At 42.0% G+C, this 15,373-nt stretch overlaps 2 protein-coding genes across 3 annotated transcripts in view; one reads left to right on the top strand and one right to left on the bottom strand.

Moving 5' to 3' along the window:
* The window catches only part of ngef (neuronal guanine nucleotide exchange factor), a 96,446-nt gene that overhangs the window by 26,813 nt on the left and 54,260 nt on the right, over positions 1-15,373 (bottom strand). The window contains exon 2 of one of the 2 annotated variants that reach the window (XM_061045621.1): positions 1,427-1,667. In XM_061045621.1, coding sequence (XP_060901604.1) covers positions 1,427-1,661 — 235 coding nt within the window. In that variant the 5' untranslated portion in view covers positions 1,662-1,667. Of the gene's footprint in view, positions 1-1,426; positions 1,960-15,373 lie in introns of those variants that run through there. The other variant, XM_061045620.1, reaches the window with a different exon arrangement.
* mrps23 (mitochondrial ribosomal protein S23) lies at positions 10,454-14,150 on the top strand. Its single transcript, XM_061046093.1, has 5 exons — positions 10,454-10,633; positions 11,593-11,772; positions 12,447-12,521; positions 12,905-13,028; positions 13,317-14,150. Exons 1-5 carry the CDS (start codon positions 10,518-10,520, stop codon positions 13,443-13,445), a joined length of 624 nt encoding a protein of 207 aa, XP_060902076.1. The 5' UTR covers positions 10,454-10,517; the 3' UTR covers positions 13,446-14,150.

The following is a 15,373-nucleotide window of genomic DNA, read 5'->3' as shown; positions in this document are numbered from 1 at the left end:
TTTGTCTCTGTAACTCTGTGTTTTTGCTGCTGCCTGTCTCGACCAGGTCTCCCCTGAAAAAGAGGTTCTTAATCTGAATGGGACCAACCTGGTTAAATAAAAAAATAAACAAACAAATGTGTATCTGACTCAACATATTTGTTCATCGAGTTATAAGACGAGCCACTCGAGAGTTTCTCTATAAAATGCTTAGATAAAAACTTCCAAAGGGAGGTGCTTTGGAGGGTCCTGATCAGAAGCAGTTTCTCTACTCTGAGCTCTAAACTCGACCTCTTGGGCTGAGCAGGGACTCCTGACAAAGGAAACTCATTTTTGGATTACTTGTAAATGCAACAACACTCATGTCTCAATAAATTCATTACACAAATATTATGGTGCTTAATTTCTATATATGGATGTGATTTTTACAGTGAAGAGTGCTGGTTGTCTAACACAGTCTTATCAGTTTCATATTTTGCTGTGACTGCTTCTTCCTATATCTGACATGCCATCTTATCTGTGGTGAAAAGGAAAGCCCCAGAGTTATTAGTGCCATGTGCAGATTATCTATAAACCTATAAAATAAAATATTCATCAATAATCATCATTTATAATCTTTACACTCGTAGTCTTTTGTGTGAAAGCACTCCACTGGTTTAAGTTTCCTTTTTCTATCGTCGTCTTAAATGATCATGTGAGTGGATTCTGTCACGTTATTGGGCATGCTTTGCAGTTTTATGATTTAATGTTACTTTCCCTTTTTATGAGCGAGTGTGATGCTGACAATCGGCTGGAGTTATTGTGTGTTAAGTAATCGCTTTGATCCCTCCCTGTGAGGCCGGCCAAAGTCTCAACTCAAACACTTTATTGTTGAGTTTGATTTGGCTCGGAGGGGAAAAAAACACTGCATTCCTCTTCGAGAACATGCACTGGACAGAAACCCATTAACATTTTGAAGGAAAATAATCATTAGAAGTTCCTGTACCTTTAAAAGACTGTTCAATAAATCAGTAAAAGTCACAACAACAACTTTTCTGTTTCATTACACATGTGTAATAATAGGTGTATTGACAGGTGTTTTCTGTTGTTTCATTCAAACACACTAACGTCAGGTTGTTTTTAGCTTGAAGTCATGAGGTCAGAGTGTGTGCGTGTGTTTGTGTGTGAGACCTGTTCAGGTGTTTCTCAGATGTGTGCGTCTCAAACAGAACAAGTTTCTCTGGTTGTTTTCATTCAGACATCACAGCCTTTTGTTCCACTCACAATATTCAGTTTCTACGGAGGCTCCTTTAACATGCTAACGAGCTACTGATTATCTAGCTGAATACACAGGTGAGTATCTGATTAAACACCTGTGGCTGCGGGGCCAGGAAATGGAAAGTGAAATGTAAACGAAGCAGCATTCTTCAGGTGAAGCAGGTAAACATGAAAGCTGAGGAGTTCTTACTGTCAGACAGCTCCCCTGCCGCCTGTTTCTTCTTCCTCATGGAGCTGTAGAAGCGGGAGTTCCTCAGCTTTGTCTTTCTGCTGAAGCCCACTGATGATTCGTCTTCATCATCCTCATCCATGTGACTGGGCTGAATCACAGCTGCTGAAGGCTTCTCCTTGCTTTCAGTCTTCTGCCCCCACTTGCCTCTAAACAGGGCAGTTACAGACATGGTAGATGATTCCTTATTCTTCATTTAGGGGTCGGGGGGGGGGGGGGGGGGAGAAAAAAGTGAGTCAGGAAAAGTAGTGCTGTCTGGAGGAAACTTGATTGAATTAACCAGAATCCAGGAGCAGATCCATGCCGAGAAATGAAAGGTAATGCTGAAAAGTAAATCCAGAGAAGAAGAGGAGCACAAACAGATGTGTTCCCTGGGCCCTGTGTGACGCCTGTCAGATGGACAGAAGTGTTGTTAGCTACGCAGGCAGCCTGTTGAACCAGGAGAGTTTTTCTGAAGCTGTAATTATTGCATTTATGACTCTCTCGCTCTCTCTCTCTCTCTCTCTCTCTCTCTCTCCTGCTCTTTGTCCCTCCTGTCGGCCCCGTCCCTCCCTCCCCCGTCGCTCTCTCTACACCACCCTGTTACGTGCTGACATTCCTGAACTGAACCTGGCCTTACCAGCCCGCCTGACTCTGCTCCTAAATGCTCTCTGTGGACGAACCTGAAAAGCCACCTGATGACTAAATGCAGTCTGCTCAGTGCTCCATGAACCCTCCTATAAATGTGTCACTCCTCTTTATTCATGCAGAGTTTCACTTTATTTTTGTTAAAGCAGAAAAGAAAAGAAAAGATGAAGCAGTGAGCAGGTGGTGTGTGTCCCCCTTCCTGTGTGTTCCTGCGTGTCTCTCCAGCCCTCTTGAACCGCGCAGTAATAAAGGAGTTTTATCTGCAGTCAGCTGACAGTTTAAAGTTCACTTTCTCCACACAGCAGTAAGCCGTCTGTGCTGCTGCTCAACAACACACACACACATGCGCGTCTTAAATCCATGAAACAACCGGCATAATGTCCACAGAGAGAATTCCTTGCATCGTAGTCCATTCAGTGAAATGTTAATGACACACAAAAAAAGGCTCAAACATTTCAAAAACGTCATGAAAAGTCTGTTGTGGTTATATTACCTGCTGTTAACCCCATTAACATAAAGTTCTCCCTCATATGTTCCCTTAAAGCATAAACCTGGCATCATTTTGTATTTTTCTCTATTCTCTCCATCCCCCCGTCTGTTCTCTGCCCTAAAATCACCAGTCGTGTAGAGATTTCAGAAGGTTAAAGCCTGATAAGAACTGAACCGGTGCCTACATTTTCGCCCTACGCTGCTGTGAGAATTTTACACCCACAAAACTGTAGCTAGCGTTGGAGTTTAGGTCCAGCATTTTTGGGTTCTTTATGTACAACACCGACTGAAACTGAGTGGATCATGTTGGAGTTACTTTCACTGCAGCACTGAAAATCTGCACACACTATATAGCAAGACAGACACAGAGACCAGAAACCAGTATTCATGTTTTAGCATTGTCCCTGGAACACTCTTTAAGGAAGTATGTAAACTTTATTTATGGAGCACTTATCATGGATAAAGGTCACAAAGTGATTCAGATCAACAAAGGACAACAAACAGAAATACAAACAGAAAAAAAGGGGATGGCTCACAGGCCGATAATTGGCACAATAAAACCTGGATGATTCACAGTAAGTAGACTGGGTAAACATGATTACCAATAGGCCTGTTTAATGAAAGGCCGAGTCAGCAGAAGGTATCGACCAAAGCAGAGGATTCCAAAGGTTTGGTGCTACAGCCTCAAAAGCACGATCTGCGTGTCTTAAAGTCTGTTTGGTTGACAGCAGGTGTAGCGTGTCTGACTTCAGTGAACAGCTTCAGTCTCAATGTTCAGGCCAGTAAACGATGCTTCATCAGTGAAGGTGACTCCAACGCTTATTTCCATCAAGTGGTCCATTTGAGTTCGGTTCAGTACAGAACAGTTTTATACACAAAACCCAGATCTTGCTTGCGTAGGGGGCGTGTAAGTCGGATGGGGATAGTCAGCTACGTAATAGCGTGACATCATAGCAGTGTGACACAGTATCCCCCACCAATGAATTCAACAGAGATGAAGAACGTGTAGCAATGGAGGAAGCCCGGCAAATTTTGTGTTCTTCTCTTCCTGGCATGTGGCTGTTTATTACAAGAAGCAGTCAAGCTTGGTTTAAGAGAAGGTCGCATCCTGGGATACATCAGCCAAAAGCTGGAAAAACAAAGAAAGTTTGGGATATGATACTTGAGAGCTCAGGTGAGAAGGACAATCTACCAACAGACTGCAGTATGTCTAGCTCCGCCTTTTAAGGGTCAGATCCGTTCCTTTGGCACTCCAACAGAAGGGAACCAAAAAAGTAGGGCGGTACGGATCAGTTATTTTGATACCATTCACAACTTTTGACAGTGGAAACACCAATAAATGCATACTGTACTGCTCAAGCAGAGAAGCAGGGACACCTCCTCTCCAACAACCAGCTCCATATCTTAAAGGTGATTCCTGAAGCATTCATGAGCCACGAGTGTCACGATTGTCGGAAAACGAGTAGAGGTGGACCCAAGTGCAGAATGAACTAAAAGTCTTTAATAAACAAAAAGGCAAACAAAAACTTACTTCCAAGATTCAACAAACAACACAAAAACAGGGAGCCACAGAGGAGCATGAGCAAAAACTGACATACCAACGAACGACATAGAAACAACATACAATGAACTGACCCAGAGGGGAAGAAACACAGAGACTAAATAGACATAGGGTAATCAGACACAGGTGAGACTAACAAGACACAGGTAAGGACAATCAGGGCAAACACACTGGGAAACACACAGAGGCAGGAATACAAGAAACACCGAGGACAACTACAAAATAAATACATTTGTTGACACACTGAAGACACACAGAACTCAAGAATGAACAAAACACACTAGAACATAAAGAAACACTAAACACTGAAAAACAAAACTAAAAAAGACCAAATCATGACAACACGAGAACCTCTATAACATGCTTAAACAAAAACCTCCATTGGGGACATGTTCTGGAGAATCCTGACCAGAAGCAGTTTCTCTGCTCTGAGCACCGACCAATCGGGCGGAGCACAGAGTCCTGACAAATGAAACTAACTTTTTGTTTGGTTTACTTAAATATTAACTACAGATTGTGTGTTCATGGTGATGAAGGAACATGTCAGCCAGTGAAGCAGCGTGGCTCAGTGGAGCTCAGTGGCTCTGTGTCTGACAGCATCACAAAGTAAATACTGTGAGTGAAGATGCATGGAGATGTTAAAAATCATTAGTCAGAGTAATGATATTTCTATTCTTTCAAGGCTGCACTTTTGCACAAGTTTGAGATATTCTGCATGTCTCTTCCCCGAAATGTGGCCAGTAATGACTTGAGTATTAAACAATATTAACATGAACATTCATTTCGTTTTTTTGTCTTAAATATATTTACCGCAATGAAGAAGAGCTGCTGAACACAGCTGGCAGACAGGGAAGAAAAAGGGCCCATGAAAAAACAAACACATTACTTCACTTCACAGTCCAGAGGAAACTAATAATCTGAAACTTGGACAAGGTTTTGTGTTAAACATCTTGAGAATAAGATCACGTCAGGGTGTAGGGCTGCATTTTTTACATTCCCCGGAGCATTTATGAAGAATTTACTTGTTTTCATGCTGCCAGGCGGATTTTGTAAATCCACTCTTTTCTAATTTGGTCGCAGAGGATTTACAGTTTCCTTGTGTGTGCAGAGAGACAACTAATCCACTGTCGTCATGTGGAGAAGAGGAGATCAACACAAACAGAACGGAGAAAATACAGATCAGAATCAGTATCCGTCACATCCATGAAAAAACAAAGAAAGCTGACCCAATTGCAGACTAACTATAACAGTTTACTTAATAAAAGGCAAAAAAAAAAAAAAAAACGTACTTAGTCTCAAATCCATACTAATTCTAAAAGATCCACTAGGCAAAACAATGAGCCATGCGGATACATATCACAGAACATGAGTAGGAAGACATGAGCACAGAGGTGAAAATAGACAAGGGGGCTGATCAAGACCAGGTGAGTAGACACAGGTGAAACTGATGAAGCCAAACAAAAAGGAGGAAACCAGACAAAGAGAGGAAGAAAGACAAATCAAGAAACACTGGGGGCAAGGCTCAGGAAATGCACACATAGGGACATTTAGAAACACAAGGAGGAGACAAAATAAAACAGGAAAGACTAAAAACAGAGAAACACAAGGATACAAATGTTATTGATGTTTTGGAGAGCATCTGAGACAATAGGTTAGCCAAAAGTGCACGGCCACATGTGTCTGGGGTTTGCATAATACGTGTCGTTTATAACAAATTCTGGTTGTATGGCTACTATTTGATCTATCAAGCGACATAGCTCCCCTTGTAACTTAGCAACACAGTACGTCTTAAAGGTACATTCCACAATTAAAAGTGTTACAAGACCGTTCAGGTTTCTACTTTTTTCAGGTCTATAAAGTCAACGTAAGTCAGAGATCAAATCTTGGAGAGCTTTGAAGGTGAGGATTAAAATCAGAACATGTCTGTAGTTAATAGTTAATTGAAAGACTATATTTTATTTTGTTGACATTAAGAGAAAGGAGGGGGGGGGGGTTTCCTTCCTCTGTTTTTTTTCTAGTCCTGCTCCTGCTCTCTGTACAGTTTGGATCCTGTGAATTGTTTTCCTCATAAAAGCCTCATGGGATGAACTGAACAGAGAGATAACATCTTTTTCATTATGAATCTCCCCTGAGACTCACGCTGAGAGACGGACAATAACCATTTAATATTAGAGTCCCCTGTTTGTCCACAGGAAGGGGCTGGACTTCACCTCTGTGAGTGGAGAGCAGAGAATTAAATGTCAAATTAAAGCCAAGAGCCAGAATCAACTGAAAAAAAATATTCTTTGGCCCAATTTATCCTTTGCAATAAACATGTAATTGTGATCAATTTTTATTCAATCCTCGACTAAACAAAGCAAATATAGGGATTCTAAAATGTTCCAATAGTACAAAATAAACTGTTTTTTTGTTTGTAGTTCTGGTTTCATGTACGTTGAAAAGCTTGGGATGTTTTTTTTTTATTTATTTAACCTTTATTTTACCAGGCAGAATTGCTTGAGATCAAATGACCTCTTTTTCGAGCAAGGCCTGGATGTTTATGTAACTACTGCCAATTTCTTTAAGTCTAAAGTGAAATTTCACCCTGACATGTTTCATTTATTCTACCTGTTAATCTTGACATCTGCAGTCAAACACATCTGGATCAGCCTGTTACGAAACACAGCACCTTAAACATAAAACTGTACATAGAAACTCATCAAACAGGACTCTGTGTTTAATGCAGTGGGACAGAGACAAAGACCCCAATACATGCTCAAAGTTTACCTCCAACATCACTAAAAGATGACAAAATGAAGGACAACATGTCTGGTCGAGGGAAATCTAAGAAGTCGTTCAGAAAACTGAAGGACAAGGAATGTTGGCTTTTCTAAATGCGACTTGATTTGAAAAAAAAGGATTTAAAAGGAAATTAATTATAAGGTAGACTACATGAAATACAGATGGAGGTAAAGCAAACTGACATTGAATTAACCAGAATCCAGGTCTTCTCAGGTAAATCCAGAGAAGAGGAGCGGAAGAAGAGGAAGAAGAGGAAGATTGTCAGAGCTCGGAAAATGTGAATGGAAATTTGAAAGAAGAAGTGTAGAAGCAGTGAAGGTGTGCAGAGGGTGCAGGAGGTGAAGATTCTTGAGCCTGTTGGGGCCTATAGGCAAAGATCAATCAGCAGGGCAACAAGAGTGAATGCTGTCAGGAGAGGGCTCCCTTAGGGAAGTTTCCTACTGTGATTGCAAAATTTGCACATATTGGGCCGCTGCTTTGGTTTAAAGTTTGTCAGCCCTCTGGGGCCCCTACTGGTCTGGGGCCCCAAGCAGTTGCCTCCCTTGCCTGTTGACAAGCAGCGCCTCTGTGTGTAGGTATATGGCTGACGCATGGAGTTGTCAAACAAAACAGCGGAAAGAAATCTGTGAGGAAAAAGATAAAAATAGCTGAAATCTAAAGCTGACGGGATGACAGTGAGACTGAAATAGAAATCCATTTGGCTGGGATGAAACTAACTGACAGCCAGAATGTGGCTTTAAATTTGTCGGACAAACATTAAGTTTTACCAGACCACATCAGTTATCTATTAGAGTAAAGGCCCTTTCATCACAAACCCATTCAGTACTGGAAGTTTGGACGCAGCTCACATGTGTGTAGACATTGTGCAGCAACACTTTTGGATGTCAAGTGCCTTTATAAACCAAAGAAGAAGAAGTAGCCTAGTAGAAGAAGAAACCCCCAACTTATAATAGAATAGAATAGAATAGATGTTTATTGCCATTTGCACAGGTACAGGACAGTACAGGTACATTGGAATTCTTGTGCGTTTCTCCCTGAGTCAGCTTCTACAAAAAAGTTAAAATTATATATAAAATAGACTAGCATTGTAAGAAAAAAAGAGAGTACAAAAAGTAAAAACAAGTTGTATTAACAGCTAAGTAAATTAAAATAAACTGTACAGAAGTTATACACTGTATTAAAACTAAGATATAATACAAAAAAATAAAAATAACAAGGGGAACACTGTACAATGAAATGAAAATATAAATATGTTTTCTTATTGCACTTATTATCTCTTATTGCACCTGAGGTTATTGCACACATATTTTTCACATTATATAATTGCACTGTTTTTTGTTTTTAAGGTTAATATTGAACACTTGTATTGCACTGTGAGGTGGTCAACTGTCCATCTAGTCTGTGAGGTGTGGGGTGAAGTACTTCCTTCCCATCTTAATGTCCTGTGCTACAAGTCTCACGGCAGCAGGGAAAAAGCTGTTGTGGCAGCGGGCCTTGTGGGTGGAGATGCTCTCTGGCCTGTGATGTCGCAGGTTATAGCCCGAGTTCTTCCACCTGAACAGAGCATGAGCTGGGTGCCGTTTGTCCTTGAGGATGCTCTGTGCTTTTCCTCTGCAGCGCTGTGTGTACAGTGTGTCCATGGAGGGGAGGTTGGAGCCAGTGATTCTCTCTGCCGTCTTTATGACCCGTTGAAGCGATTTCCTCTCAGACAGTGTGATGTTTCCGAACCACACAGTGATTCCACTGGTGAGGATGCTTTCAACGAGTCCTCTGTAGGCCTGGGTGAGGGGCTGACGTTTAAGTCCAGTCTTCTTCAGCAGCCTGATGAAGTGGAGCCACTGCTGTGCTTTCTTCACTGTTTTAGCAGTGTTTTGGGCCCAGCTCAGGTTTTCCGCGATGTGAAGACCAAGGAACTTGTAGCTGTCAGCCCGCTCCACCACAGTCCCCTTGATGGTGAGAGGCTGTCGAGGGGGGGCTTTCCTCCTGAAGTCCAGAATTAACTCCTTTGTCTTGTCTATGTTCAAAACTAAGTCGTTGTCCTCTCCATAGACAGTGACTTTGTGGACCAGCTCCCTGTAAGAGGACTCATCCCTCTCTCTGATGAGGCCAAGGATGGTCGTGTCGTCTGCATATTTAATGATGATGCTGTTATTGTGGGTGTCGGTACTCCAAGGTCTGCCAGCTTCCCAGTCAGCTTCATTGGCCGAATAGTGTTAAAGGCGGAGCTGTAATCCAAAAAGAGGAGGCGTGCGTACATGTTGTTAGTGTCCAGATGTTCCAGTGTGGAGTGGAGTGCCAGGGCCACCGCGTCGTCCACCGATCTGTTGGTGCGGTAAGCAAACTGTAGGGGGTCTACAGTGTCTGGAATCACAGAGTTGATGGAGTGAAGGACCAGCTTCTCCAGACACTTCTTGGCCACCGGCGTGAGTGCCACTGGCCTGAAGTCATTCATTGTGGTTGTATGTGGTTTCTTAGGGACTGGAACTATGACAGATGATTTAAAGGTGCGTGGGACGGTTTCCTGCCTGAGAGAGGTGTTGAAGATGTCTGTGTACACCTCTGCCAATTGTTCAGCACAGGCTTTTAGGACTCTTGGTGCCACCCCATCAGGGCCTGCAGCCTTGTGGGGGTTCACCTTCTTCAGAGCCCGAAGGACCTGTGTCTGTGTTACTTGTAGTGCGGTCTCCTCTGGGTTATGGGGGGACTTTGTAGGGGTGTCGCTGTTCTGTCTGTCGAATCTGCCATAGAAACTGTTCAGTGTGTCTGGTAGGGTGGAGTCACAAACTTCGACTCTGTTTGTGTTACTTCTGTAGGTGGAGATGGACTGTATTCCCTGCCACATACTCCTCGTGTTGTTGTCCATGTAGCAGCTTTCAAGTTTTTGGGAGTATGTTCTTTTGGCAGCTCTGATGGACTTTTGTAGCTCGTACCGAGCATGCTTGTACTCCACGGTGTCCCCTGACTTGAAGCTTTCAGCTTTGTGGTGTAAGTAGGCTGTAGCAAGACTGCTAGGTGGTCAGACTTTCCAAAGTGAGGTTTGGGGACAGCAGCATAAGCATTTTTGATGTTACTGTAGTAGTGATCCAATGTGTTGTTACCCCTGGTGGGGAAGTTAATGAACTTAATGAAGTTAATGTTAATGAAAGCAGTTTAACAGTTCCTGCATGATAAGGGCTGGATGTGTGGATATTAAAAGTGAAAGTGTCAGTAATTCTTTATTTGTTATCCTGCGGAGGCCAGTCATACCTGGTAGCGTCTAAACTGTCACTCACAAGTGGAGGAGGAAGAAGAAGACAAACCTATCTGTGGAGAGCATCTTCACTCTCTTCACTGCACTCTGCTGGATGAAAGACTTATAGATAAGTTAGATAAGTGTGTCTGTGTAGTTGCACGGTGAAGGATTTGAAAGGGTGCACTTTGGGTGGACACTACATATTTTTTTGTCCTGTGTGAAGCTGATAATACCCAGTAGGTGGCGGTAATGCAACAACTACGGATGCCAAGCGCCATTAAATGCCACAGAAGTAGAAGAAGAGTCTGCTGGATATTCGTTCGTAGAAGAAGAACGACACCTCTGGTGGCACACATGGATGTATGATCATAACGTGTACCGCTAACGTCATTAACGTAACCTTTGAGGGCACATTAGTGGACCAAAGAAGTGCAATGGCTGGCAGCAGACTAGAGAAGTTTGGGAATGTGTTTACCCGGTAAGAGAGCCAAACTGTACGCTGTGGCTGTTAGCGTCTGCTAGCTTTAGAAGCTAACAGAGGATATACACGTCAATATGACGAATAGCATGTTGTTGTTCACTGTGTTGGAAATAGTGTGATACGATGCGTTATTTAGTTAACAAAGACAGTAAATATAAACATGAAAAGCAGCTGAAATGAACAGATCATACATTAATGTCATTTCTCAAGAGCATGACCGCGACCAAAGACGCTGAGTGCCTACGTCATAGCTATGCGCCCAAAACTGTAGTCCTGCTTGTAGGTATTTAGGAAAACCTGGGACTCGGTGTTTCCGAGGGAAATAGAACTGACCTTTAGGGTTGGGCGATTTTTTTGGACCAAAATTATTTTTCGATATTGTTTAAGCTGAATTGCGATACACAATATATATTAATATTTTAAATAACAGAAACAAAGTCAGATTAAGTCAAATCCACATGGGCCAAATGCCACACTGTCACTTTAATGAACAGTGCACTGCTTAATGTCAACATGCACACGGAAAATAACACAATTAAAATGGTCCTTTCATCAATACAAAATACACAAAGCTGTGCATTTTACACAAATAAATCTTAAAAAATAACAATGCACAATCGATCAATATCCAGAAGGTTTTTCAGAGCTGACACTTAACACATTTCATACACCTATTCATAAATTATAAAAAAAACTATGCTTCACTGCTTCATATTTGCTTACAAAATCCATTTTAATTAGGTGTTGAAACATGGTGTTTGACATGAAATAAAGGGGTTAAAAAGCAAAAGTGTTGGTATAAAAGTATATATAACAGTCTTATCATAGGGCTAGCACAAGTGAAAGTTCAGTATGTAGCATTTATTCTGATTTGATTTGCAGTTTGTTTGTTTTTTATTTACAATAAATGACCCATCCTTAAGACTCTGACTCTTCCATCTTTGTTTGATTTTCAGGGTCCGAGATCTGATGCGCTCTGGAGTCGTTAAGCGATCAGCGAAACCGGTCTGGTACGAAGTTTATGAAGCTTTTCCTCCAAAGAGAGACCCGCTTCATGTGAAACCATGGAGGAGACCCGGGATCAAGAAACAGGAAACCGTACCAGAGATCTTCTACAGAGAGGATGAAGTCAGAGCGTAAGGACGATCATCACTGTCAATGAAATAATAGAATGTCAATTTAGGCCCTGTGTCCACCACACATTTATTTTTTTATTACTTAGCGCTGGCTGTGAGCTCTGGAGCGTTGGGATGAATTGCTTGAGTGCTGAGAATAAAACGGCTACATGTGTGTCTTGTCTCTATGACAACAGTCACTTTTAAACGTCCACTGCATGACCATCGCTGCTCCCTTACTTTTTACTGTAGCCTATGTTTAATTCTTCAGACAGTTTTCTTTCTGTCACAATGCTCATGATGATTGCCCTTCTGCTTTGTCTGGATGAGGAGCATGGAGGGTGTGATACATGACGCATCTGTTGGGGACAAAAATAAGGGGTATATCATATATTTTGAAAAGAGCGCTGGGGACGTCAGCGCCCATCTGGAAAGTTTTGAGGATTTTCAACTCTGAGCGGCCGCACCAAAAAAGTGGAGTGCATGACGCTGCACGCTCTCTCCTCATATCGGCAACAATTGAAACAAGACGCTGCCGCTCAAAAAAACAATAGGTGGACACAGGGCCTTAGTCAAGCTTTTATGGATAAAAACAGTGATTTTAATAAGATTCAGCTGTTTCATATCAGCATGAACAGTTTTTGTAAGATTTGTATTCAGGCGATGCTCACACTGTTCTGTCTGTCTGCTTTCAGAAAGTTCTACGAGCTGTACGTACCTGGTCGGCCTTTTGATCTGTCCAGGTCCAACTTTGTTTCCACGTGTCAGAGGTACTTCACTAAACAGAAGACAGACATTAACATTCTGACTGTGTTCTATGAAAAGATATGATGTGCTGACATGAATACGACTGATGTGATCTAAATGATATGGTAAAGTGTTTTGTGTTTTAACCCTTATGGACTCTTTAAAATGCAGTTCATCACATGTTTTCTCTTAACTAAATTTTTGTGGCTGTGTCTTTTAGGGTTGTCACAATTCCAGATTTTTAAGCTACCTTGTGTTTCTGGTAAAAAGTCTCAGTACCAGTTTTGATACCACAGGAAAATGTTTTTTATTTGTTAAATTTGGACCCTGCTGTCTCTCTTTATGTTGAAAATGTCTCAGAAGATCTGTACTTTTTGACGACCTTAGTGTCTCTGGGATTCTGCAGGTTTGTAGATAAATACACAGAGTTGCAGAGCCGTGCTGAGTTCGAGGACTCGGCTCTGTTCGAGGAGACGGGGAAGGCGTTACTCGCAGAAGGCATCATGCTCAGACGCAGAGGAGATCCACTTGTGAGTATAAGGAGTAACCAGAGCTGCAAGCCAATTAAACAGGGTTGAATCTGAACCATTAGCTGCTGGTGCCTTACTTTTGTTGTTATTATAGCATCTACCTTTTTGTTCAATAATTAATCAAAGAGCTACACATGCTCACAGCATTCAGCCTGCTGTATTGTTATGTCTATTCATGGAAATATTTTCTGGCTTCTTTTCCTTTCTATGGCAGTAAATCACACTTGGGTTAATGGTGAGAAATGTTTTATTTGAACCCACGCTGATAGTTCTCCTCCCGCCCTGCAGGTGTCAGCAGAGCCCAGAGACGCGGTCCTCAGCCTAAATCTGAGGGACATGTTGGCCGAGCAGCAGACAGATGCTGACGGCGAGGAGACGACACAACAGACCACACACACAGAACCACAAACTGCATAGACTTTAGCGGCTCGAAGGATGATCAGCTTTTATACTTAACAAGTCATCTGATTTATTCACGTGAGCGAGCCCTGACATCAACATGAAAATGTCAGCGGTCATGAAAAGAGACTTTAAACGTGCAGCTTCACGGCTCCTGAGGCCTATAATACAGAGATTCGATGAGTGTGTACACATGAAAGCGGCGGTGTAAGCTTCCTATAACTTATCACCATCATGAACGAGCCTGCCGTCAGCTGATCGTCATATTCAACAAACTCTGAGCAAACTATGTAAAGGAAATGATGAAGAAGTGAAACACAGGCTGCTACAGACTAAAATCAATGTTCTGAAGCAGGTTAAGTGTTCAGCATATGTTACCATGACAGTCTATCCCGATCAGAAGTGAACCCTGATGTGACCTATGATGATGATAACCGCAAATCCTGCTTCGTACGGTAACCCTGCTGGATCGATTTCACTGACATGTTAAATCCTACAGAGCATTTCTGCAATACCAGGATGTTTCTCAGTGCTTCTGAGATAGTCCACTTCTTCAGGTTTCTTTTGTGTGATTAATCAGACATGTGAATGCAGCGTTACTTGAAAGGATTTCCAGTCAATTTTCATGTTTCAAGAATGAGCTGATGAAAGTGTTTTTTCTGTTCACAGTTTACACACTTGCTACAAAAAAAAAACCATCAAAAAAATAAAAACATACTTGGATTTGATTGTTTTATTCTCTTTGTGCTCTGGTGAAATGAAAGTCTGACACAGTAACATCTCCTCTTCATCATCTTTGTCGTGTTCCCTGCACCATAGAGAGGAATCTGAGAGTTTTTGTGTCCGTCAGTCGTGAAACCAGCTGTCAGTCACTTTGTTTGATGGCTGTGTTAAGTGTGTGGAGGGGCAGATGGTGTACAATGTGAAAGAAGTTGGGACATTTTAATGGCTCAGAATTATTATTGCATTAATATTTTTTGTAATCGCTGACTACTCACCCATTATCTTTTACCACTTGTCTTGAGCTGATCCCATCTGTCATTATGCAAGAGGCGGGGTACACCCTGGACTGTTCACCAATCAATCCCAGTGCTGACATATAGGGCCAGATTTACTAAAGGTTTGCGTGTCTTAAAACGTGTGCAAACTTGATACCACCAGCAAAAAAAGTGCTATCTGATCTACTAACAACACGCAGTGAGGATTGCGTCTTTCATGTGAGCAAAACAACACGCATTGTCCATTTAGTACGTTTGCCTTAATGAATATTCAATATGGGGCGTTTCTGCCCTAAAGTGCAAAATACTGGGAGGAGAAAATGCAAAGAAGTTAAGTTAGTACCCGCATTGTGATTTACCAAGCCTGACAAAAATTGCGGTGATTGTGACGGTGTCTGAATTTAACACCTTGGAAAGGAACCTGCTAATCCAGGAGACCAGTGTTACACACAACAGGCTGCTGTTATTGTAGTTAGGAGGAGACATAGGAACAACAAAAGAAGGCATAAAGATCACGTTTTTCCCCACATGTGTTTACATGTTTCAAATGACAGAAAAATAAATGGCATGCATTTATTTATTTTATTTGATTCAATATTCTAATCGTTAAGGAAGAGAAACACCATGATTAAACTACAGGCTATTGTTGCCAAACAAAACTGAACATTCACAGCCTCTGCATTCTAAAGAATTTCAACACTGACGTTTATGTCTTCCTATTTCCCTCTTCTCACCAACATTGCATTTTAAACTGGGGATTTCCTTTTTCTCGGGTCGCGCGTCTCTCCCCCAGCTCGCCCCCTCCGGTGCGCTCTTCTCCATAATGCGCTCGTCTCCTCCCTCTAAAGCCCGCTGCTGCTACTCTGTAGGACGCTTGGATTGGGGTACCTCACCACTGTTTGTACCCCCGTCTTCGACACCTCTTTCCAGGGAATTTATGTCCGATCA

Source organism: Labrus mixtus, chromosome 9, assembly GCF_963584025.1.
Source record: "Labrus mixtus chromosome 9, fLabMix1.1, whole genome shotgun sequence".
NCBI lineage: Eukaryota > Metazoa > Chordata > Actinopteri > Labriformes > Labridae > Labrus > Labrus mixtus.
This window is presented reverse-complemented; position numbering and strand designations above follow the sequence as displayed.